The sequence below is a fragment of the Gymnoscopelus microlampas genome (assembly GCF_963454915.1).
Source record: "Gymnoscopelus microlampas genome assembly, chromosome: 7".
NCBI lineage: Eukaryota > Metazoa > Chordata > Actinopteri > Myctophiformes > Myctophidae > Gymnoscopelus > Gymnoscopelus microlampas.
This window is the reverse complement of record NC_139944.1, coordinates 50,462,124-50,488,421: the sequence shown is the minus strand read 5'-3', so window position 1 is coordinate 50,488,421 and position 26,298 is coordinate 50,462,124. Positions and strand designations below refer to the sequence as shown.

The window sequence follows — 26,298 nt, the reverse complement described above, 5'->3', positions numbered from 1 at the left end:
TATTTTACACTTTGGCTATTCAAAAATAGCAGATATACAAGCTCGGTGCCGCGCTATGAGCTTGTAGATCTGCTATTTTTGAAAAATCGACAAAATGTGTGCAAATTCATATATTTATATTCTTTTAAAGCGAACATTTGTAACTCAAATCTTTGCTTCTTGGGGTCCCTGGAACAAAATATTTTGAGATGGGGTCGGCGGCCAAATACATATCATTTTGGCGGTCCTTGACATGAAAAAGTTTGAGAACCACTGATATAGAAACATACGTTTTTCAGAAAACTGTTAGGATTTAGAAGACATTTTGTAGAATCGGAACCTCAGGCCTCAATGGGTTAATAAATGTATATATCTTCAGTGACAGCACTGCTTCTGTGTTCTTGTGACATGGTGTGTCCTCCATTTGAACCTACTGAACCCAGATAACTTAAAGACTGAAGGTGAATGATCAATACCATTGAGTTCTTTGAGACAAAAGAGATCTTTGTTGTTGTTGTGTGTGTGTGTGTGTGTGTGTGTGTGTGTGTGTGTGTGTGTGTGTGTGTGTGTGTGTGTGTGTGTGTGTGTGTGTGTGTGTGTGTGTGTGTGTGTGTGTGTGTGTGTGTGTGTGTGTGTGTGTGTGCGACTGTGCGTACAGTACACACAGGGTTCTACTACACACTCTCTATTCCACAGGACATCTGCTTATCGGAAGCTACACCTTTTACATGTTAAATCAACATCCCAGGGCCTGTCGACCAAAACAAATCTATTTTTGTTAACTTCAAAGCATTAGGCGATAGGCACCTGGCAAGATAGCAATGTAAATCCATACGATTTTGCCCTAAAATCAAGTGGTGTGAAGTAACTATAAGTGCATGTACTCAAGACCTGATCAGTGGTGCTCAAACTTTTTCATGTCAAGGACCCCCAAAATGATATGTATTTGGCCGCTGACCCCCATCTGAAAATATGTTGTTCCAGGGACCCCCAGAAGCAAAGATTTTAGTTAAACTTTTTCGCTTTAAAAGAATATATATATTCAAAATTTGCACTCATTTTCACGATTTTTCAAAACATCTACAAGCAGATCTACAAGCTCATAGCGCGGCACTCGGTGCCGCGCTATGAGCTTGTAGATCTGCTATTTTTGAATAGCCAAAGAGTAAAATAATGCTTTTGAGCTCAAATCAAAAAATGACAGATGCGTTCCAGGTCTTAATGGGTTAGGTACAATTTTGAGGTATTTTTACTTTCTTTGGTATTTACAATTTTCAATACTTTTACTTCTACTCCAATACATCTCAGAGGCAAATATTGTACTTTTTATGATATAACTCACTTGGTGGGCGAGACCACCTCGAAGCAGAACCTCCTCTCGTTGTCCTCACAGGGCTTCACAGAGCACAGCCTCAGGTCCTCCACCACCACCGTTAGAGAGTCCTGTCATTGGCAATCAAAATGATAAGGTCATGAACTATAAAATGAGGCCTAATTGCAATGCTTCCTGTTGTCTATCGACAGTACAGTAAAATAAAAGAGCTTAAAGGAGTAGTTCACCAAAAAAATGACTAATTTTCTATCAATTGCGCATCCCATGAAGCCTTGAATTCATGGAGATTGTTTTAGTTTTTGTCGTATTCCTAAGCTCATAATTTGATTACCGGCGGGGACTCCATTGAGTCTGCTACTGACCGATGACCCGGTCATCAAATTATTGGCTTAGTAATGCGACAAAAACTAGAACAATGTCCATGAATTCAAGGCTTTGTGGGGTGTATGGTTGATAGAAAAGAAGTCTATTTCTTTGGGTGAACTACTCCTTTAAAGTATCTATCCCCTTGTGTAATTACAACAAACATAACAAAGTCAACAGGCCGTACCTTAAGTTTCTTTTGGTAGACCAGTTGGCTGTTTTGTATGGAAAACCACCGCCTTGGGAGAGGACAGGTATAATATTAGACACTAGACCTACAGTACACACTATATTAGCATAATAGTGAGATACACTACAAATAACTGCCTAGATCTTGCACACTGTTTGGATCATATGATCGATGTTCGCCTCTGCCAGCAGGGGGGGCAAAGGAAATATATGAACATGCAACATATATGTTTATCATATATGTGACATATTCGAAATTGGCCGCCTGCATATATGTCTCTATACTGTATATGTACATATATATCCATATATGTGGAATATATGTGGCCATACATAAGCTATATATGAGACATATATTTACTATATATCCACATATATGCACATTTATTAACCTGAGTATGGCATATATGCAGCATATATTCTGAATATATATATATATATGTATATAATTAAGAAAATAATTGCCCCATTTAATCAACAAATAGACATAATATGATATTTTGAGATGGGGCTCTGCTGCGGCCAAATACATATCTAAAATGTTTTTCTAAATCCTAACAGTATGTTGCTATATCAGTGGGACTTTTTCATGTCAAGAACCAGGGACGTGCACAGATAGACTCTAGGTGGTGCTAGAGCACCTGCCCTTTGCCCTCTTGACCAGAAGTGCCCTTTTGAAAAAAAGAAGAAAAAAACGTGTTTTTTTTTTTAGTTTACAGTAGGGGTCTTCAACAGGGGGTCCTCAGAGTTACTACAGGGGGTCCGCCTCTTTTTACCATAACCACTCGAAACCTAGCATCCCTTTTCTGAGGAGAACTTTTGCCAAAAATAGCAGATCTACAAGCCCACAACGCCTCGCGCTGCGAGGCGTTGTGGGCTTGTAGATCTGCTATTTTTGGCAAAGAGGTATAGGTGTAGAGGGAAAAAAAAGCAGACCAAGTAAACAAAAAATATAATTTACTTGAGCACCTGCCCCTCAAAATGTCTGTGCACGCCACTGTCAAGAACCCTTCATGTATTTGGCCACAGATCCCCATCTCAAAATATTTTGTTTCAGGGACCCCGAGAAGCAAGAGTTCAAAATATTCGCTTTAAAAATATATATATATATATTCAAAGATTTGCGGCACTCGGTGCCACGCTATGAGCTTGTATATCTGCTCAGTAGAAGGACGGAATCTCACCTGTTCCAGGTCTTGAAGGCGTTGCTGGCCCTCTTAAAGAGGTAGCCCTCCATTACTACACCGTTGGGCGCATCCACGTTGAACTCCACCTTGGTCTCATCATAGGAGAAATCCTGTACACACACACACACACACACACACACACACGCACGCAGATCATCGTTAACATACACAGCTAGAATCCCCTCACATAACCGTTGGTCATCATGTATAACAGTGGTGGAAAAGTACTCACATGTTTTAATTAAAGGAATAGTTCACCCCCAAAATGACTTATTTTCTATCGATTAGTCACCTCATGGAGACTTGAATTCATGGATATTCTTTGGTTTTTGACACATTCCTGAGCCAATAATTTGATGACCACCAGGCGGTTCCGGTAGGAGACACAAAGAGTCTCCTTTCATCAAATTATTGGCTTAGGAATGCGACAAAAACAACAAAATATCCATGAATTGAAGTCTCCATGGGGTGACTAATCAATAGGAAAAAAAGATTTTGGGTGAACTATTCCTTTAAGTAAAAGTATCAATACTACATATTGTCAAGGAATAATTGTGCTTTAATAAATCTATAGCTTCAGTGACGTGGTGTGTCCTCCATTTGATCCTACTGAACCCAGATAACTTAAAGGAGACTAAAGGTGAATTATCATCAATACGATTGAGTTCTTTGAGACAAAAGACATCTTTGTTGAGTGTGTTGTTGGTGTGTGTGTGTGTGTGCTTACACACAAGGTTCTATACACACTCTATTCCACTGGACATCTGCTTATCGGTTAAGCTACACCTTGTACATGTTAAATCAGCATCCTTGGGCCTGTCGACCAAAAACAACTGCATTTTCTCATTCCTTTGTTGACTTCAAAGCGTGAGGCAATAGGCACCTGGTGAGATAGAAAAGTAATCCAATCCATGCACGGTGCTACTGGCCAGTGAAGGGGAAAGCACACAGACGCTGATTTGAAGAGAGTGTGAGATTAAGTTTCACTATTGTTGTCGGAGTCTTTGGTTTGAGGCAAGGTACCACCTGGCATATGGGCCAAGCCGTGCACACCAACATAATACACGTACACACACACACATGCACACGCTCACACACACACCTTCAGGCTGCTCTCAGCGCACGCACATACACACACACACACAAAGACGAAAGCACACACACACTTGTGCTGTCATCTCTGTCCACGTTGCATTATTCTGTCTCATTATTTTTTTAATCCAGTAACTGAATGAAAAGACAGATTGGTTGATTGATTGATGTACTTTATTTAGTGAGACATGGAAGTACAATTCACAATACAAGGTCTACTAAACAGGATAACTCATAAAAGCACTAAGCTTGTATAAAATGTGTTCCCACGCACACAAATCATGATGACATATAAGAGACAGACAGATATACACACTACTATACAGAATGTCATTCAATCAGCAACTGGTATGAAACATACGAAATATGTACAAGAAAAACATTCGGGGGGGGGTTAGTGGGGGGTGGGGGGGGATTTAGGTTAAGACTTTGACAGGGGCCAGTTTGGAATTGCAGCCTTGCATTGAACTGTAGCCTACTTCCCTGTGCTTGTCTTTGCAAACTGTAATAAAGTATTCAATCAATCAATCTATCAATCAAAAAACAGTATCTTACTGTCTGACAAGTGTCAAGTCTTTCACAGACAACACCAGGCAGTAGGCTCATGCAAAACACAACACTTGCTCAAGGAGGTTACACACTTCAAAGTCAAAACGACACACCCCAAAACTTGATAGGGGTATAATAGGACTTCTGCACCATCATAATGATATCAATCATGTTCTAATCATGTGTAGGCCTACTTTACATATAAGACCGTTTTACAAATGTTTTATCATTTTACATTTGTGACCAAATAGCCAATTTTACATCGAGGTGCCCACTCTCTCTTCCTTAGTGCCCACTCTCTCTTCCTTAGTGCCCACTCTTCCTGTGACCCACATTTCATCCAAGGCAGTCTCCCTCCTTCCTGAGCCATTCAGACAGAGCCAGACGTAACGTGTGCCCCCAATTGAACACTCCATACAAAGAAACAGGACTGACTGTCCCCCCATTTGTTCCAAACAAAACGACCCCCGACCCGACTTAAACCGCACGCCAACACAAAAGCGCTATTAAGAAAGGCGCGTGCGCACCCACGCAACACACACACACACACACACACACACACACACACACACACACACACACACACACACACACACACACACACACACACACACACACACACACACACACACACACACGCGCGCGCGCGCTACACACATTTAAAAAAGAAAGAAGAAAGACGTGTCCGCAGTCCATTTAGAGTTCTAGTTAAAAAGCCAGTAGCCTATAAACAGTTTATATGCAATACATTGTGACATAGTCACTCGAGCTCTATAAATGACACACGACACTTCATATAAAACGCAATATAACATTCCACGCATGCTTTAATTAGAACCCTAGCTCTGGTCCATAGCATTAGAAGTAGTTCTCTATGGACCAGTCCAGAGCTATTATAAATCCACATTAAACCCATTAAGACCTGAAGCCGATTCTACATGTCTCCTAAATCTCAACAGTAGCCTATTCAGTCTCGTAGCGCGGCACCGAGTGCCACGCCAAAGTGCCAAAATAATAATAATAATAGCCCAAAGTGTAAAGTAATGCTTTTTTTTTTTTAGCTCAAATCTAAAAATGACACAGTTCCAGGTCTTTCTCACCAGAGTGTAGTCCAGCCTGCCGAATATCCTCATCTTCACAACGGTTGAATCCAGCAGCAACATTTCCCACAACAATCAATACATAATTATACTATAAATAAATAAATAGAGCCACTATAGGGGTAGCCTTTGAAAAGCATTCGGTTCAATCTGCTCTCAGTCAGTCAGTCAGTCAGTCAGTCAGTCAGTCAGTTAGATTAGATGCTAAACGAGCATTTCTAAAACCCTCCTCATCCCGAAGTTGATGAACTTCTGCAGCGCGACAGAGAGCTGAGTGAATGAATGGTGCAGGAATGTCACTGAGCGCGTCCCCGCTCTGCTCTGCTCTGCATGTTACACACACACGCCGCGCCCACGCGCACGCGTGCTGCTGCGACCACCGCTCATTAACATACAGCTGTCTGTTCTGTGACGGTGTGTGACCCCCACGTTGACCGCAGAACAAACTTTATTTATTTCACTCACTCACACAGGAGGGGGTTAGAACAACTAACTAACCCACCACCACCGGTGTGTTATTATTACGTCGCTGGTCGCCCCCCCACCCACTCCCCAGATCCAAATGTCAGATGTAGGAATCAGTTTTATTGTAAAAAGCACTGGTTACCAAACTTTTTAGCTCGAGACCCAAAAGAGAAGTTTGATGTCTCCTCAAGATCATAACTAGTGAAAATAGCTTGCATCGCTATTTTCACTATATTTCTTTAAAGTATTTTTTCCCTCTAAATTTTTATTTTTTCACTTTTTTAATGTAATTCTTTGGGGGGAAAAATTACTCTTGAAACATTTCCTTGGGATTTTTTTAATATCTTTTGAAATAATCATAATTAAAAACAAAATGTAGGAAACAAATCATAAAGGGGTATTTATTTGCGACCCATAAAAATTGGTCCGCGACCCAAACATGGGTCCCAACCCACTGTTTGGGAAATAGTGGTGTATAGGAGATCTACAAGCTCGCAACATCCTGTGAACTTGTAGATCGACTCTTTTCTGCATGCTATGCGCCTCCACCATATATAAACTAGGCATATGTGGGATACATACAGTATAACTAGTAATTATGATACATGATTATATTAGTAATATGAGAGCTGATGCAATTAATAACTGATAGAAGAGAAGTAATTTTGTGGTTTCCATACTGTTTACAAGAGAGCAGGCTATTGACTGTTGCCATTTCATTTGCAAATTGGAATATGCATCTTATTGATTGCGATATTGTGAGACTGTATAGAGTGCAACTGTTGCTAAAATGTGCCATTGTGTCTGTGTGTTCACAGAATAAAAACCCTTATATTCCTGCATACTATGAAAGTCATCATTTATATGTATAAAGGGGAATACAGAAATGTGTAAGCTACATATTTCACATTCCAACTTGGACAAACAATAGCTTATAAAACCACCAAAATGTTCAGTTGTAGTTCAAAATAGTTAGATAACACCTCCCCCACCCCCACCCTCCTTATAACCGTGGTCTGTAGTCGGGCCTCAGGACCCCCAGATCCCCGCAGGCGGTGTGCATGCATGGCTCCATGATCCACACATTTTGGAAGAGTCAGCTTTCCATCTGTCTGCAGGGTCCACAAAACTATTGTTGCTTAATCAAGCTTACATTATTGCTCCCCTGACACACGCCCAACGCCCCCCTCTTCCCACCTTAAATCAACCATGGACCCTCTGGAAGAATGCAGCCAGCCAGCCCTACAAGTGGCCCGGTCACACAATTCTACAAAATGCCTTCTAAATCCTGAACTGTTTTTTTTTTAAACTTATGTTACTATGTCAGTGATTCTCTAACCTTTTCATGTCAAGGACCACAAAATGTATATGTATTTGACGGCGGACTCCCATCTCAAAACATTTTGTTCCAGGGACCCCCAGAAGCAAAGATTTGAGTTACAAATGTTTGCTTGAAAAAAATATACATTCAAAGATTTGCACATTTTCACAATTTTTCAAAAAATAGCAGATCTACAAGCTCATAGCGCGGCACCGAGTGCCGCGCTATGAGCTTGTATATCTGCTATTTTTGAATAGCCCAAAGTGTAAAATAATGCTTTTTAGCTCAAATCTAAAAATGACACAGATGCGTCCCAGGTCTTAATGGGTTAAAAAAAACTCTCCTATCCTTCTCGCACTTTCAAGATTTTTCTAAAATGTTCAATGTTACTTGGATAGTGAAAGTCCTCAAGTAACATGACTTAGACTATACATGTTTCTCTGTGTCTCGGTTCTCAGTCAGCTGTGGAACTGCCATGCCCTAACGCTGGAGGAGGAGAACGAAGGAACCAACCCCCATGGGAGGAGCACACATTAAGTCCTGCACACACACACCTATAAATAAAAGAGAGGCAACAACAGTGAGGTATACACATCCATCTCTGCATGAATCATCTGCAGAGATGTGGAACAATGAAAATGATTTCTCACTGATGACAGATCACGTGAGAATCCCGGCCTGATGTCCATAAAGAATGTCGTGCAAATGCATACAAAGGAAAGCTAGCAGGCTACACACATGTGCATCATGTGCAAAGTGGACCAAAAAATCTCAGATTCTGTGACTTCTTTTGACTCCTGTATTCTCGTGACTTTTAAAGTATAAATAATGCAAATGCATACTGCAACAGTATAGTCTACCTTATGTTAAATCCTTTTTAAATGTTTATTTATTCAGATAGACACAGTGAAGGGGACAGTTAGAGGACGACTTCACCCATTTTCTTCACGTAATTGGTCCTCACTAATGCTCATGAGTCATGATAAAATGGTACAATACTTTTCTACTCGGTATGGGTCTCGTAGGAAGGCTGTGGACAGTTCAGAAACCCGCCTACCAGCGACATCATCGTTAAGCAGATCATTTTCTTCCAACAAGATTTAAAAAATGGTATTTAGATTTGTATTAACGTGAGAACAATGGCTTTCATTATAGCATGCTAACTTTCCAGGAATAGAAAGCCTGCCGTTTCTATTAGCTTGGATTCCCTATCGATGATGTCACTGCCTGGTAGGCTGGTTTCTGAACTGTCCACAGCCCTGCTCTGAGACACAGACACGAGTAGACATAAATGGTACCACATTATGATGAGCATTAGTGAGGACCAGTTATATGAAGACATGTTGAAAATGGGCCGTCCTTTAAAGTGAACAGAGGGAGGTCATGGGAAAGACACAGCAAATGGTCCGGCCAGCCGGTATAGTCAAACTGGGGCCATGCAGTGGTTCTCAAACTGGGGGTCGGGACCCCCAGAGGGGGGTCCCCAAATCATTTTGGGGGGTCTCCAGATGATTAGCTTAATGTGCAACATTGTTTTCTCACTCAACAGTAAACAAACCAGCATACAGTAACAGTATAAGTGTATACAGGGTATCTGCACATTTCTAAAGTTACAATTTAATGACTTTTTAGACTTTTTTAATACCTAGTTGGCCAAATTGTTAAATGTTACATAAGAAAGAAGCAAACATTGTGAAAATAGCCGATCTACAAGCTCACTGCGAGGTGCTGTGAGCTTGTAGTTCGGCTATTTTCACAATGTTTATCTGTGGAACCGAGTCAAACTAAATGTAATGCCTACAGTCAGGGTGGGGGGGGGGGTCCCCAGTTCAAATATGATTATTTTGGGGGTGCGGCCTGAAATGTTTGGGGAACCCTTGCTGTAGAAAGTGTTCTACATATAGTACCATGTGGCCCCATTAAATCCCTTTTTACGGTGTGGCTCCTTGGGGGCCGAGCTGTCTAGGAGAGGGGTCTTTGAGTGAGTCTGTGAGTCTGCGTGTGTGTAAGAATGTGAGTACTTTCCTCACCACTGCTCTCTCATGACTCTGCACTGCTACATTACATTCTGTATGAGTCATGTTCAAAAATCTGTTACAGTTCAGAGATGGTATAGAAGTATGAAGGGGGGGGGGGCAGTGTTAATTTCAGATCCCAAAATAGCTACACTGTCACTTGATTCTCTTGAGATTACATGCTATTTTTATTCAGGTGTTTTTTCTGTTTATTTATTTATTTATTTAATCTCTTTAGTAATAAGGGTTCTTGAGCGATCATCTTCATTCTGTCTGGCATGAAATGCCACCACTCCTCTCCTCTATTTTCAATACATATTGACATACTGTGTGTGTGTGTGTGTGTGTGTGTGTGTGTGTGTGTGTGTGTGTGTGTGTGTGTGTGTGTGTGTGTGTGTGTGTGTGTGTGTGTGTGTGTGTGTGTGTGTGTGTGTGTGTGTGTGTGTGTGCGTGCGTGCGTGTGTGTGTGCGTGCGTGTCTTGTTAAAGATGACCATCACTGAATTTCAGTATACAATTACATTAGTATACATGACTAATACTTCTTAATTAGCAACATAATTGTTCATATGGACTTAAAGTATATTAACTGAGCTGCCTTTTTGGCAACAGGCATAACATGCCATTTTTTTATTCAGACTTTATTCTGAATATTTGTATTTTCTGTATGTCATTTCTTATCCACAGTATTGGTATGTAATGGCCTCTCTAAACAACTAAGATTCAACTAGATAAAAGGACACCAAGACCAAGACAAAAAGTCAGGTTTTTATTTATATAAAAAAGAAGAAACCCACACTCAAAGTGCAGAAGAAAACAAACAAAAGGAGTTGGAGGAGATCCCAACCAAACAGAACAAAAGATGGGTATTAAAGCTACTGGGTCAAGTGAAGAAAAAAGGAATGTCCGCACACGATAAACTGCTCTTCTGTCTTTTTGATTTTAACCAAAAGTGAACAACGTGATGAAGCTCTGCATGGGCGAAATGTTGTGATTAATGTTTTGATTAAAATAAAAAAGACGGGAGAGCAGAGCAGTTTATCGTATGCGGACATTCCTTTTTTCCCCACTTGATTATTTTTGGGTACCAGCACCGCGTTTAACCTATTAAGACCTGGGGCCGATTCTGCGAATGCCTTCTGAATCAGTAGTTCTCACACTTGATGCGCTGTGAGCTTGTACATCTGCTATTTTTGAATAGCCAACGCATAAATATAAAATGACAAAGATGCTTTCCCGGTTTTAGTGAGTTAAAGAACGGGATGTGCATATCTACTTTTTTTCTAACTCTAAACATCTAAAGCTACCAAACTCAAAGGTAAACTAAACTAAACCAAAACAAAACCTGATAAAACCTGGTCTACACCTACCGGTGATCTCCTAACCAAAACAAAAAATGACAAAACCCAACATGATACCATACCTAAAAACGTGCTGGGGAAAAAAACATCTATTGTGAAAAAAGAATTCCCCAAAAGGTTGTGTGTGTGCTGCATGCAGGCTGTCAGCCAAGTGTGCGTGTGCGTGTGTGTGCGTGCGCGCGCGCGTGCGTGCGTGCGTGTGTGTGTGTGTGTGTATCACTGCCTGCATTGTTGCTACCAGCTGTATTGTACGAGCATGTGACAATAAACACCCTTGAACCCTGTGGTATTTACTTTGTGGTCTTTAGTTAAGAGCAGATGCTCTGCAAAGCAACCGCTCTCCTCTATTCTCTCCTCTCTCCTCTCTCTCTCTCTCTCTCATAAACCCAGGGTCCTATTTCTTCCTTTCTTTCAACCATGATCTTGTCCTCTCTCTATACAGTAGATCTATAGATCCATCTGTTGACTGACTTTCGTCTGCCATTGTCCAAGGTTAGGAGGAGGAGGTTGGCATCGGAAGGCGTTCAGATGTCACTGATCAGAGGCACGCAGCAGCGCGCCCACGATGCCCTCTGATCATCATCAGCCTCATTTGGAACTCACTCTGATGATGATCCATGTCCAGTTGGCACACCTGGCAACCCCCCGAGTGGTGAGCATGCAGCGTTGCCAGAGTTTGCGAGAGAAACAAGCGACCTTGTCTATTAAAACAAGCCCAAAAGAAAAGCGGCTACTAGGCTACATGAGCCCTTTAAACCTATATTATACTACATCGCGGCCATTTGAAAATACCAGATCTACAAGCTCACAACGCGTCGCGATGCGACGCGTTGTGAGCTTGTAGATCGGCTATTTTCAAAACATAAAAAGTGAAATATTTGGAAGATTTCTGAAACAACACAAAATATCTTCAGAGGTTTAACTGCAGAGGGGCTCCTATGTGTGTACACACACACACACACACACACACACACACACACACACACACACACACACACACACAAACTTGACTCTCTCCAGCTCCGATCACACCCCATTGATCGCCACGGCAGCAGCCAGCATGGTGACAGCAGTAAAACATACTCCCCGGGGATCGCTTAGTCAATCACTCAATCTGTTCCTCTGTTCCAGAGCCGCCACCACAACACACACACACGCACACACGCACACGCACACACACACACACACACACACACACACACACACACACACACACACACACACACACACACACACACACACACACACACACACACACACACATCTGCTGGTGCAGAGTTTTATGAAGTGCTATTATTATATGTGCCATTGAAGGCGTTCTTGAGCTCTCTGTGTAAACACACAATAGATTAGAGAAGGGACCATCGGTGTGTCCTGGTATTATATTACACTAGTCGGTGAAAGTCAACAGCAACAGGCAGCACAGTGCAGGTCAACTAATACATTCCACAATAGAACTATAGCAGCCTAGATTCAACTGTATGTTACAAAATAAACTCAAAGGGAAAATACATAAACTTATAAACAATTGTTTCCATCGTAAAATGTACAATGGATTATGTCAGGGGTCTTCAACAAGGGGTCCGGGACCCCTAGGGGTTCCTCCGAGCTACTATAAGGGGTCCACCAAATCTTTGTTTGATAGGATGTTTTTTTTTACATTAACGACTAGCATCCTTATTCTGAGGGGAACGTTAGCCGAAAATAGCAGATCTACAAGCTCACAACGCCTCGCGCTGCGAGGCGTTGTGAGCTTGTAGATCGGCTATTTTCGGCAAAGAGGTTTGGTGTAGGGGGGAAAAGGAGCAAATCAAGTACTAAGTATTGAAGGTGTATGTGGTTAAATGTCTGAAATGAACAAAGAACACTGATGATAGTCAATGAAGCGATCTATGAAATCTATGAAATCTATGAAAAGTTTAATCTGCAACACAATTGTAAAAAATGTAGTGTGGGGGGTCCCTGCTTCATCTCTCTCTCAGCTAAGGGGTCCTTAGCCTGAAAAACGTTGAAGACCCCTGATTATGTGATTGTATGGTGTTGAGAGACAAGCCACTCACCTGCATCAGTGTCTGGAGGAGGGAAGAGACGGAGGGAAGACGGCCAGGTGAGCAAGGAAGAGAAAACAGGGGAAACGGTTAATTGAATTTATACAAGTAAATCTTTTAACAAAATGAGCCAGAGGAGTAGAATTATAAACCCAGGGAGGCCCTGATCCATCAAAAAAAGATTTCAACATTTTTCAAAAATGTTTCAGATTTAATAGAGCTTAATGTGGTATTTTGGAATGGCTGAAGTATAAAATAAGTAGTGGTTAAGACCTGTGGCAGGGGATGCCGTATTTATTGTATTTACCAGGGACAGTGCACATTAATCAACATGTCAGTTTTCACATCAAATGAGCCAGAGTTAGCCAGAAGCTAATTTTCATCTGTATAGTCCCTGAGCAGGCTGTTAAAAAGTGGTGATAAAACTATCACCACAAAACAGACATATCAATACAGTACAAGACAAGTAAACATTTGACTGGAGACAGAATAATTACAGTAAAATATGAAAAATGACACCAGTGACAAATAGAGCCGACAATTTGACCCATGATTACAAGTTTGGTTTTTGCTTTAAGCCATGGCCTTGGCTCAATAAGCACACTGAAGCAAGGCCAGAGCCCAGCCAGGTGGAAAAGCACTCTCCATGGGACATTACCCAGTTTGGAGGGAAACCATCCATGTAATAACTAATATTGATGTTATCTACACACGCACACACACACACACACACACACACACACACACACACACACACAGACAGACACACGCACACAAATACGCACGCACATGCACTGGGTCAATGGCAGTGGTGGAAAAATAACTCACATTTTTTACTTACTAAGTAAAAGTATCAATACCACAATGTAGAAATACAATGTTACAATTAAAAGTCCGGTATTAAACATTTACTTGAGTAAAGGTACAAAAGTATTGGCATCAAAATGTACCAAAAGTTATCATTATGCAGAATGTCTCATTTCACAAGTGTTCATAATGTATAAACATCTTTTGAAAATAGCAGATCTACAAGCTCACAACGCGCCACAAAGCGACACATTGTGAGCTTGTAGATCGGCAATTTTCAAATATCTGAAGTATAGGGATGAAGTGGTTAATGCATATTTTGTAATAATAATCAATAATCTATAAAGTGAGTGACTAGTGAGTGACTAAAGTTTTCAAATAATTGTAGTGGAGTAAAAGTAAAATATTTGCTCCAGTGAAGTAATAATACCTCAAAATTGTGCTTTTAAGTACAATACTTGAGTAAGTGTACTTAGTTACTTTACACCACTGGCTCAATGGCCGATTTTGCTCTTGGCACTTCATCAGGTAACAGATGGATGTTATAGTCTTGAGGGTAGGCTCTCTGAGTGTGTGTGTGTGTGTGTGTGTGTGTGTGTGTGTGTGTGTGTGTGTGTGTGTGTGTGTGTGTGTGTGTGTGTGTGTGTGTGTGTGTGTGTGTGTGTGTGTGTGTGTGTGTGTGTGTGTGTGTGCATGTGTGCATGTGTGTGTTGGCAAGGAACATCACTTCAAACACTAGCCATGTTTTGTATGGGGAATTTAGTTCGCTGCCTTCAGGAAGGAGATACGGCGTTCCAACATACAAGAAGGTCAGACTGAAGAGGTCGTTTGTCCATCAATCGACTTTCAGGCTTAATATAGAGTCTGGCCAGTAGGCTGAGTGGTGGACATTGCTCTTGTCTTCATGTTTTTAAGTATATAATTGTTTTATTTCTGTGTTATGTCAAATGTGTGTATTATTATGTGTTGCATACTGTACTTGGATGCTGGGTCGCAAGACACATTTCAGTGTGAGCTGATAATAAAGTCATATCGTATCGCATCGTGTCGTGTGTGCTCATATTTCTGCAAGACAGAGGAGAGATAGCTTATACCCTGTCCAGCAATGTGTAATGCACACATTGCTAAGGTATAAGTTCCAAAGAGTTGAATTTTGTGCAGCTGAACGGCCCAAAAATAGCAAGACAAAAAAATGTTTTTACTTTTTGCTCCTGATTTGATCAAGAAGAATAAAGAAGACATGAAATAAAACTATTCTTTATTACTACTGGCACTCGGCGGCAGCGCTATTTTTATTGTTCTCTGAGCTCGCAAAACACAAAGATGAAGGACCTTCTGGAGTCAAGCACTGGACAATATAAAAATACTTCATACAAAGCCGCGGCAAAGCCTCAGTCTCTTCGTCTGTTTTTTGAAAAGCCATTTGAAGTAAAAATAAGATTCTTTCTTTTTTTTTGTCGGCTTCAAGGGGCCAATTTCAGAACTCCAGACAAATGCATGCTTTCCAGTTCCAGCTCCTTGCAGTCGACTGAGACGTTATTGAATTATTGTGAGTGAATCAGGAGGGGCCGAGGGAGCTCTAACTGTGTGCTACTGGCAGAGAAACGCTTTGATGTTCTAGGAGAGAAGCTGCTCTGCTGTCTCCCAGGAGCCAATTCTCCTCACGTACCAAAAATACACCCGGATAACAATAGCACTTCTCCTCCTCGGCTGACAACATTCAGAAGCAGCTTCAGAAATAACCATGGGGAAATGACGATTATATCACTGCTGTCGGGCCAGAAACCTCTTATTTCCATATTTTTACTTTTTGTGTTTTTTCGTAATTTAACGCCCTACAGCGTCACACAAAAGCATCAAAAGTAGCAGATCCACAAGCTCGAAACGCGGCGCGAAGCGACGCGTTTTGAGCTTGTAAATCAGCTACTTTTGATGCTTTTGAATTTGAATACTGAAAAGTAACTGTTTTGGAGATATGAGGTTTCCACCTGACAGAGACGATATAATAGTCAACGTAGACTTTAAATATTTAATCATTCTGGCTCCGGTACTGAACTCCCAGTGACCTTGCAGCCCACATTCTCTTTTTCATTTCTGTTTCCTTCAACAGCATAGCACAGAGACAGAGACCAGAAAGAGGGGATACAGACAGAGAGGTGGTGATGACATGAAAACCACAAAATCATACCTCAGATTTGAACTTCACAGCATGTCATTAGTTCTGAGTATAATCGTTGTCTGATTCGTTCTACTGCTATGCCACAAAAATGTGGAATGCCCTACCAACAGTCATAAAAGCATGTGAATCCTTACTCTCCTTCAAATCCGCTCTAAAAAAGCACTTACAGGTGGCTGCAAATGCACTGTAGGAATGTAGGAGTTGAGGCATTTGATTTAGATGCCTCAATAGTGAAAATAGCAGATCTACAAGCTCACAACGCTTCTACAATTTGGTCAAGGTTTGACCAGTTTTTATAGGATAGTTTGTTGAATACTTTTGATGCCATAATCTGGGGACCCCTAAAAATTCATGTGGGGACCCCCCTGGGGGTCCCAACCCACAGGTTGAGAACCACCTGGTGTAAAGGACAGAGTATAAAGTAGGAGTGAAGATAAGGAGTAGAAGAGTTCTCACCCTCTGCTGGACGACAGCGTGTTTGTGCTCCATGTCTCTCTTCTCCATGGCCGAGTCAATGACCAGCTGATCCAACTGTACACATCACAACAACACAATGTGTAAGTACACAACAGTACACAGTGTATACAGTAAGTACACAACACAACACTTACACTAGTGCATCAATCTACATATTGTTGTGTTTATTGATTTACTTCTTGTGCTGTGTTTTATGTTATATTGTTGTGTTTATTGATTTACAGTATTTCTTGTGCTGTGTTTTTTTCTTTTCTGCTAAGCTCTATTGGTGTACAGTGTTTGCAGCTTCTTCTGTTAAGCACTTTGTGACTCTGCTCTTAAAAGGTGCTTTACAAATAAAGTTTATTATCCTACATATAATTAACGGCATGTCAGTCTGTCTGAAGTGCTTGGTTCTCCTCAGTGGCTGAAGCAATTGCTCTGCACTTGCACATAGCCATTCATCATTAGCAAATGCCCACCACGAGGAAGCCTGTTTTTCAATTTACCCAAATTCAAGCTGTTTATTAGCCTTTTTTGGAAACACTGTCTAACTCTACATGGTCCCCCAGGCTATGGGATTGGGATCAGTGTTGCCACATTTTGCCAGAGGAATAAGTAAGCAGGTCTATGAAAACAATGCTCATATCCCCAACGGGTATGGACTAGTTATTATCATCATTATTATTATTACATTTCAGTCAGTCAGTGAGACTGATGTAACTGTAGGTTAATTTATACTTGGCAGAACGCCCCTTTCAACAAATGTCCTTCGGCAAACAACAACACTTTATTCAGTTGAAAATACAACACTTTTATTGAGCGAAAAGTGCCGAGGGACGAAGTATAAAAATAAACCGTCGGCTGGCTCTTGTTTGTGTCACATGCGTCGAGAAGTCATGCATCATTAATGCAGTCAGTGAGAATGGCATAAACATGACATTTGGTGTGTGTGCGTGTGCGTGTGCGCGCGCGTGTGTGTGTGTGTGTGTGTGTGTGTGTGTGTGCGCGCGCACGCTTGTGTGATTGTTCACCTGAGCAGCCAGTTTTTTCATATAGGGGTCGATCTCATCCAGGATATTATAGCCTTGTTGGAACAGGGTGTACTGAGCATGCATGTAGGACAATATCTGAAAAGAGAAAATGAAAACAATGAAAGTGAGCTTGAATACTGCATTTTAACCACTTAAAAAGCTAAATGACACTTTGGTAGAAGTTTGGGTTGTGTAGTTACTCTTTTACACAATGTAACTACACATATTGGTGACGATACGTATAGATACGATAAGTATATCTTCAGTAATTGATTAGAAATGTATATTCCAATTCCAATAAACATAATCTCCTCATCTGTCCAAAACTGTTACTTTTCAGGATTCAAATTCAAAAGTAGCAAACATAGCAAGCTCAAAACGCGTCGCTTCGCATCGCGTTTCGAGCTTGTGGATCTGCAACTTTTCATGCTTTTGTGTGACGCTGTAGTATGATCAAGTAGGGTGTTAATTTACGAAAAAATAAATAAAATAAATATGGACATCAGAGGTTTCTGCCCGACAGCAACGATATGGAGTTTGGGTTGATATTCGTGACCAAATATGGCACCGGCCGGCGGATCATGACAACAGAAGAGCGACATCGGTGTGAAGCGGCCCGAACTCAGAGGTGTGAAGGCCGCGTAGACTGAAGGCCTTTGCAGACAGGGTGCGATTAGTCAATCAGTTTTTACCGCATGCGAAAAGACCACGAATCGAACTGGGTTCGATTGAAGAAAAAAAAACCTGCATCACCGCAGCCACTTGCCGCACGGCAAATTCGGAGCCGGTGTGCATGAGGTCATAACCATGTGTTCTTTAAAAAAATTATATTGTCCGTTTTCTCCATTGCGAAAAATCTATATATATATCGATATATATAAAATATCAATTTTCAATGGAGTAACTACTGAAGATATCTCGCCAATATTTGCAGTAAGATCATGGCCAGGTAACTACACAACCCAAACCTCTACCATAGTTCATTGTACAGTAAAACAAGCATAGCAAAAGTAGCCGATCTACACGCTCACAATTCTGAACATAATAAGGACAATGCTAAATTGTCTCCCACGATGTATTAAAGCTGTACCATTGATCAATGTATTAAATTGATCAATGATATTCCAAACAAATACATTTTGTTGTTAACTGCTGAGCTGGGAAATGTCCATGTTTCATGTTCCTGAAACCATGCATTATTTAGTAACGGTGGCTTGGCTTGTTCTTTATTCAGATAACATCGTTATATTTCTATGAAAAATGAGCTTGAGCTCTCTCACACACACGCACACACACACATGCACGCACCCACGCACGCACACACATACACACACAGTCACACACACACACAAAACATTATAAAATGAGAAACAGAATATAAAAGTGGGTGTCTCACCGCGTCTAAGATTTCAAACTTCTTCTTGGCCTGAAGCACATTGATCTATTAATGATAATGGAGAAATGGAGGAGAAAAAAAACACAGAATAGAGTTTTAGGCTACAGCAGACTCATTTACTCCACCACTAATGTACAGAATGTGATTTAGATCATTGATTCTCAAAATGGGGTCCATGGACCCCCAGGGGTCCTTGGGGGGGTACCACGGGGTTCCCAGCAAAATGAGTACATTTGGCATTCAATTCAGTTTAACCACTTAAGCGCGATATACATTGTCTATTTGAAAATAGCCGATCTACAAGCTCTCCACACGTCGCAATGCGACGTGTGGTGAGCTTGTATTTTTGAAACATTTCAACACAAATCTTGTATGGGGGGTCCCTGGCACAAAATATTTTCAGATGGGGGTCCGCAGCCAAATACATATCAATTTGGGGGTCCTTGACATGAAAAGGTTTGAGAACCACTGATTTAGATAGCACGTTATTTAGACAGGTTCATTGTTTACCTGGTATCCTTCAGTTCAGTGGTTCTCAAACATTTTTAATTGCACAGACCCCCATAACTCTGACAGTGTACAAATGGAACCAAATGGACCACCAGTACACTCTCAGAGTTACAGACCTGTAAGGGTCCATTTGGAACCGCCTCAAGGAACCATGAGGGGCTCCAGACTCCACTTTGAGAACCACTGCTATAGTTTCAAACGTACACAATGTTATTTAGATAACATTCGTTTAGGTTCATTTCTTACATTTCTTCTTGGGATCCTAGTTTATTTGAGGCACTACGCTGTTCTCTCTGCATTCTATGTACTGTGTATGTACTAAAACATGGGCACTGCCCATGTTTTAACCATGTTTATTCTAAGTTGCTATGGATAAGAATGTCTGCTAAATGCCTACATTGTAACTTTAAATGGTTACACTTTAATAAAGGCTGCAGTGATTTTATTTTTCATTCTGCAGTGAGAATATGTGTTGGGTTTATTATATCAGGAGTTCAAACTGATGCATCCACTGTTGGGTATCACAGCCCCCCCTACTGGACAACACTGATAAAACACCTACAACTAAAACGCATTGAACTGTGTTCTGTTCTGTGCGTGTGCGTGTGCGTGCATGTGTGCGTGTCCTACCTGCAGTACATAGTCCAGAGCCAGGTGTCTGAAGGCCTTGCGGCTGAGGATGAGGGCCTGTGTGGCCTCCTCACACTCGTGGACCTTGTTCCTGGGCGCCTGGGCGTTCTTCACCTGGGCGATCTCCATGTCCTCACGCACACGGTCAAACTGCTTCTTGGTCTCCTTGAACCGCCGCACGTCCCTGGTTTAGAAAGAAGTGCAACTGTGTTTAGAAAGCGGTGTGTATTAATATTGTTCAATTAATATATTATGAACATGTATCCAGGAATGCTAGTCACTCACTGGGCTAACCCCGATTATCATTTACTGAAATTGAAGCCAAAAGTTGAATAAAAATGAATCCGGTTTTAATAAGGAACTTTCTCCTTCTCTTTCATCTCTTCTCTTTCTCTCTCTCTCTAACACACACACACACACACACACACACACACACACACACACACACACACACACACACACGCACACACACACACACACACACACGCACACGCGCACACGCACACAGTGTTCTGCCGAATTCTGCATGCCTGCGGGCGAAATACATTATACCTTGCGGAGTTGCAAAGCTAACTTTTTAGATAGGGACCTCAGTTGGCCCTAAACCACTGCCATGCACCATGTGGATGTTTTAGAACCACCACCAACAGACCCAGGCTGCCTGCACGTCTCTCTGCATGTGAGCTCTTCCATTTCGGGAAGCCTGCGGATCTGCGCATATGGTCCTCCTCATTTGGTCAGATCAGATTTATTTAGCACTGCCCTTGCTTCACCTTCATGCAGTACACTTCACCTTGTATGCATTGCTTTAACGTAACCATCCTATTTCACTGTTTCCTTCTCTATTACTTCTTCTTCCATAATGTATTGTATATGCTCTATTTCTTTCCCTTTTGTGTTTGTGTTTTTAAGTCCTATTTTACAGGCAGTGGCGTGCACAGGCATTTTGAGGGGCAGGTGCTCAAGTAAATTATACTTTTTTTTGTTTACTTGGTCTGCTCTTTTTTCCCTCTACACCTATACCTCTTTGCCAAAAATAGCCGATCTACAAGCCCACAGGGCTTGTAGATATGCTATTTTTGGCTAAAGTTCTCCTCAGAAAAGGGATGCTAGGTTTCGAGTGGTTATGGTAAAAAGAAAAATCATATCACACAAAGATTTGGCGGACCCCCTGTAGTAACTCTGAGGACCCCCTAGGGGTCCCTGACCCCCTGTTGAAGGCCCCTGCTGTAAACTGAAAAAAGGGCACTTCTGGTCAAGAGGGCAAAGGGCAGGTGCTCTAGCACCACCTAGAGTCTATCTGTGCACGTCCCTGTTTACAGGTGAAGCACTTTGAATTACACATGACAAAGTATGTGTGATTGATTGATTGATTGATTTATTGATTGATGTAGATATACGGTACATCAATTCACACCTAGGAGCTGTCCAGTACTACTGTATCACAGTCTTCTGTCCGTAGCTCCTTATCCAAGCCTCAGTCATCTCCAGGCTCTACTATTAGAAACTGTCTCCTCGAATTCATTGTATATTAATCGAATAATTGAAAATAGCACATCTATTTTCAGATGGGGGTCCGTGGCCAAATACATATACATTTGGGGGTCCGACTCCTTGACATGAAAAACAGTTTGAGAACAACTGCTCTACCTCACCCCCATTCTATGACGTATGTGTTTTGTTTGGATTTTAATAGTTTTGTTGCTGTCGGGCAGAAACCTCTTAACTCCATATTTTAACTCCATATTTTAACGCGGCGCGAAGCGACGCGTTTCGAGCTTGTAGATCTGCTACTTTTGACGCTTTCGAATTTGAATCCTGAAAAGTAACAGTTTTGGACATGTGAGGTTTCCCACCCGACAGAGACGAGTTACAACAACACGGCTTGGATCAAAGGTACGTCGGCAAGGACCCCCAAACAGGTGATCGACTGGTCAGACCAAATGGCCCCAAGCCTCTCACAAACATCAAGCATTAGCCCTACAGCTAACGCAATGTCATGCTCTGTGGAGAGGACTCACTGAACCCTAAAATGGAAATCATGATTTCCACAGATGAGGTAGTGTAGTGTAGTTTTTATGGTGTGGCCCCTAGGAGGCTGACCGTCTACTGAACCAGTGATTCTCAAACTTTTTTATTTTATTTCAAGGAGCCCCAGTTTGATGCATTAGGCCACAAACCCCCATTTCATACGATTTTTATCTCTCTGGAGTTGGGTATAAACTTGCAGGTGTGTGTGTGTGTGTGTGTGTGTGTGTGTGTGTGTGTGTGTGTGTGTGTGTGTGTGTGTGTGTGTGTGTGTGTGTGTGTGTGTGTGTGTGTGTGTGTGTGTGTGTGTGTCGCGGAGGTGGACCGGGGACCCCCGGGGGTCCCTGGCTCCATAGGCTTAACCCGGCCGGTCTGCCAGTCGGGTCAGGCCTCTCGAGCCAGGGACCCCCGGGGACCCGCGGGGAGGCCTCGACCCGGCCCAGGGAGCCCCGAACCTGGGTACTCGCTCCAGTCCGGGGGACCCCCGCCATGTGTGTGTGTGTGTGTGTGTGTGTGTGTGTGTGTGTGTGTGTGTGTGTGTGACCCCTAGGCCCTAGGGGGTCCTCAGAGTTACTACAGGGGGTCCGCCAAATCTTTGTATGGTTGGGGAACATTAGCCAAAAATAGCAGATCTACCATCTCACAACGCCTCACGCTGCGAGGCGTTGAGAGCTTGTAGATCGTCTATTTTCGGAGAGTCTGTGTAGAGGGGACAAGAGCAGACCAAGTACAGAGCCAACGGTCAAGTTGACTAAATATTGAGGGCTTAAAGGAGCATTTCACCCCTGGAAGAACTTAGAGTCACTCAATGTTAATAATATTTGTAGTAGATAACAGTAGCAAAATTAGAAATTTGCACCCTATGGCCAGAACAATATAGTAGTCTGTGTGTTTGACTGGACTGCTGCATTACTATAATGACCATAATGCTTTGGGGCACTGCCCTTCCTTGTGGGGAGGGGAGGCTGCGTGGGGGTGTGGTCTACATTGTAGTCAGGAAATAAGGTGAGATGAAGAGACTATGAGTCAAATGACTCATAGTCTCTGAGGATATGGATAAAAATCTAAAAATACAGATAAAACACAACAAACACACCAGGATCATGTTTATGGGTCCTAGACCTAGATAAAAATAGGGGTTTGATGCAAAATCGGCGAAATGTCCCTTTGAAGGTTAACTATCTGAAAATACACTATTCACATTACACACAGCTATCTATGAAATCTAAAGGTTTCATCTGCAACACAAATGTATACAATATAGAGGGGGTCCCTGCTTCATCTCTCTCCGCTAGGGGGTCCTTGGCCTAAGAAACGTTGAAGCCCCCTGGTCTAGAGGGTTTAAGTGGTTGATGTTTCATGTTAAGTACATGGAAATGCTGTCTTGTTGAAATGTGCTGCTGTATACAAATAAACCTGCCTTGCATTGATGCACACAAAGGTCTAGAGAGGAAAATAGTCTTGGTAGGAATTGATTCAAAACAAATCAGAATCAGCCAGTTTGTGCACAGACCTTAATTATGCTCCTAGTGAGCATTGAGGACCATGTGTGTAGCATTACAAAACCATGAGATATCATACTCACTCTTTAATGAAGGTGTGGAGCTGCTGCTTAATGGACCTCTGAGCCTGATCAAACAGAATCTATGGAGAGAACGAGAGAGGTAGGGAGAGAGCAGAGAGAGAGAAAGTCAGAGACTTATGTCATTATGTTTTGAAAAGCCCATGAGATGATTCTATTGCATAATTATGGGCAGAGGTTGCAGGTGCCATATTCCACCACAAGATGGCAATCTAAGCCCTTTCATTAGGACGACAATTTGTGTGTGGAGGCAGAGAGAAGATGGGAGAGAGAGAGAAGAGAAAAGGAAGAGAGAGATAGAGAGAGAGAGAGAGAGAGAGAGAGAGAGAGAGAGAGAGAGAGAGAGAGAGAGAGAGAGAGAGAGAGAGAGACTTGTCATTATGTTTTAAAAAGCCCATGAGATGATTCTATTGCATAATTATGAGAGGTTGGCAGGTGCTATATTCCACCACAAGATGGCAATCTAAGCCCTTTCATCAGGAGGACACTTTGTGTGGTGGGAGAGAGAGAAGAGAAAAGGAAGGAAAGAGAGAGAGAGAGAGAGAGAGAGAGAGAGAGAGAGAGAGAGAGAGAGAGAGAGAGAGAGAGAGACATTATAGTCTTGTGTTCATGCTAAAGAGCAAAACAGGTCGATCACACACACACACACACACACACACACACACACACACACACACACACATTACACATGCATTAGTTATACTTCGTGGTTTTGAGGTATTTGTCCTCTTTAACCTCTCCTTCTCCTTCATCCCTTCTTCCTCTTCCTTTAACATCTCCTCTGCTTTCATCCCCTCTTCTTCTTCCTTCCCTAATGAGGAGCACACATGTCTGTCTGTCTGTCTGTCTGTCTGTCTGTCTGTCTGTCTGTCTAGACCACAATCAGCACTTCAGCTGCACACATGCCACACACAGGAAGAAACACACACCACACACACACACACACACACACACACACACACACACACACACACACACACACACACACACACACACACACACACACACACACACACACACACACACACACACACACACACACACACACACACACACGTGACAGTCTAAGCCACTTGTTCATGCAGTGACAGACAGGCGTCAAGTCTTAAGTCACTGCGGGGCGGCCATAGCTGAGTGGTTAGTGATCCCGCCTAGGGAGCCAGAGGCCCTGGTTGCGGCAGGTACGATTCCTGGCCAGGACAGCATATGTGTCGATGAAATGAAATTTGTCCCTGAGCAAGACTCTTAACCCCTAATTGCTCACAGGTTCTCATTGGAAACAAGACCGCAAGGACTTTCATGAACGACCTGTTAAAAGGAATTATCCTTACTGCATAGCCAGACGTCTACTTGATTAAGCAGATCTACAAGCTTACAATGCATCGCAGTGTGACACGTTGTGATCTTGTGGATCAGCTTTTTTCGGTGCATCAAAGTATATCAAGCCCTTATGTTGACACACCCACCCAATCACATGCAAAGGCAAATGCGCGAACGCACGCGCACACACACACACACACACACACACACACACACACACACACACACACACACACACACACACACACACACACACACACAGGAGCCAAGATAAAGGCTGATCCTGTAATAATCTCACACATACACACTCGCAACATAACACACCGACTGCGTGCATCAATCATTGTGGATTAGACTTTCTATAGCAATCCCTGACCCCCGACGTGCAATGTAAATAAACATACACACTGTCTGGATTACAGCCTGTGTGTGTGTGTGTGTGTGTGTGTGTGTGTGTGTGTGTGTGTGTGTGTGTGTGTGTGTGTGTGTGTGTGTGTGTGTGTGTGTGTGTGTGTGTGTGTGTGTGTGTGTGTGTGTGGGGCTGTTGGCAAAGCCAAGCTGACATTAATCCATGTGAAACTCATGTGGAACTTGATGATTGCCACAGGTCCCATTTTGTTTTTAAAGTACCAAAAGTAAAAGTACTCACTGTGCAGAATGTCTCAATTTCACAAGTTAAAAATGCATAAAAAATCTTTTGAAAATAGCAGATCTACAAGCTCACAGCGAGCTTGTAGATCGACTATTTTCAAATGGCCAAAAATATATACAGGGCTGAAGTGGTTAATGTATGTTTTGTGATAATAATCAAAACCTACAAAATAACCAGTAAGTAAAGTTTTCATATAATTGTAGTGGAGTAAAAGCACAATATTTTCCTCTGAGATGTAGTGGAGTAGAAGTAAAAGTATTGCCAATTGTAAATACTGAAGAAAGTAAAACAATTACCTCAAATTTGTACTTAAGTAGTGCAGTACTTGAGTGCATTACTGTACTTAGTTACTTTACACCACTGCTGTACAGTACATCAAGTGGTCACTTTGAGCAGCCTTTGCATTGTGTCTACATGGTCTGGGAAACGGCTGTGAGATCTCATCTCTCATGCCAATATAAATCACTATACCTCAAGAGACAGATAAACATTCACCTCACGTTGAATATCAGTCTAAGTACTGTAGATGTCTAGCTTTAAACTGATTAAAATTCCAGCCAAACCTGTCCTATTTAAAGATGCCCTAAGGGCAATGCAGCCTAAACACCTTCGTACACCAAATCATCTTAACAACCCAGCTGTTTGCCCTAACACACTCCTCCTCCCCATGCAACATCACAAATCAACCATTTTCTATTTAATA

The 26,298-nt window shown here is 42.0% G+C and overlaps 1 protein-coding gene across 1 annotated transcript in view; it reads right to left on the bottom strand.

Annotated features, from left to right (window-relative positions):
- The window catches only part of LOC311048182 (arf-GAP with coiled-coil, ANK repeat and PH domain-containing protein 3-like), a 119,537-nt gene that overhangs the window by 21,960 nt on the left and 71,279 nt on the right, over nucleotides 1-26,298 (bottom strand). The window contains exons 5-13 of the mRNA XM_084061270.1: nucleotides 23,627-23,685; nucleotides 20,014-20,197; nucleotides 18,874-18,918; nucleotides 17,478-17,573; nucleotides 16,444-16,518; nucleotides 13,014-13,025; nucleotides 3,049-3,161; nucleotides 1,863-1,914; nucleotides 1,322-1,422 (exon numbers count right to left, since the gene is read on the bottom strand). Of these exons, the coding sequence (XP_083917396.1) occupies nucleotides 1,322-1,422; nucleotides 1,863-1,914; nucleotides 3,049-3,161; nucleotides 13,014-13,025; nucleotides 16,444-16,518; nucleotides 17,478-17,573; nucleotides 18,874-18,918; nucleotides 20,014-20,197; nucleotides 23,627-23,685 (737 nt within the window). The remainder of the gene's footprint in view (nucleotides 1-1,321; nucleotides 1,423-1,862; nucleotides 1,915-3,048; nucleotides 3,162-13,013; nucleotides 13,026-16,443; nucleotides 16,519-17,477; nucleotides 17,574-18,873; nucleotides 18,919-20,013; nucleotides 20,198-23,626; nucleotides 23,686-26,298) is intronic.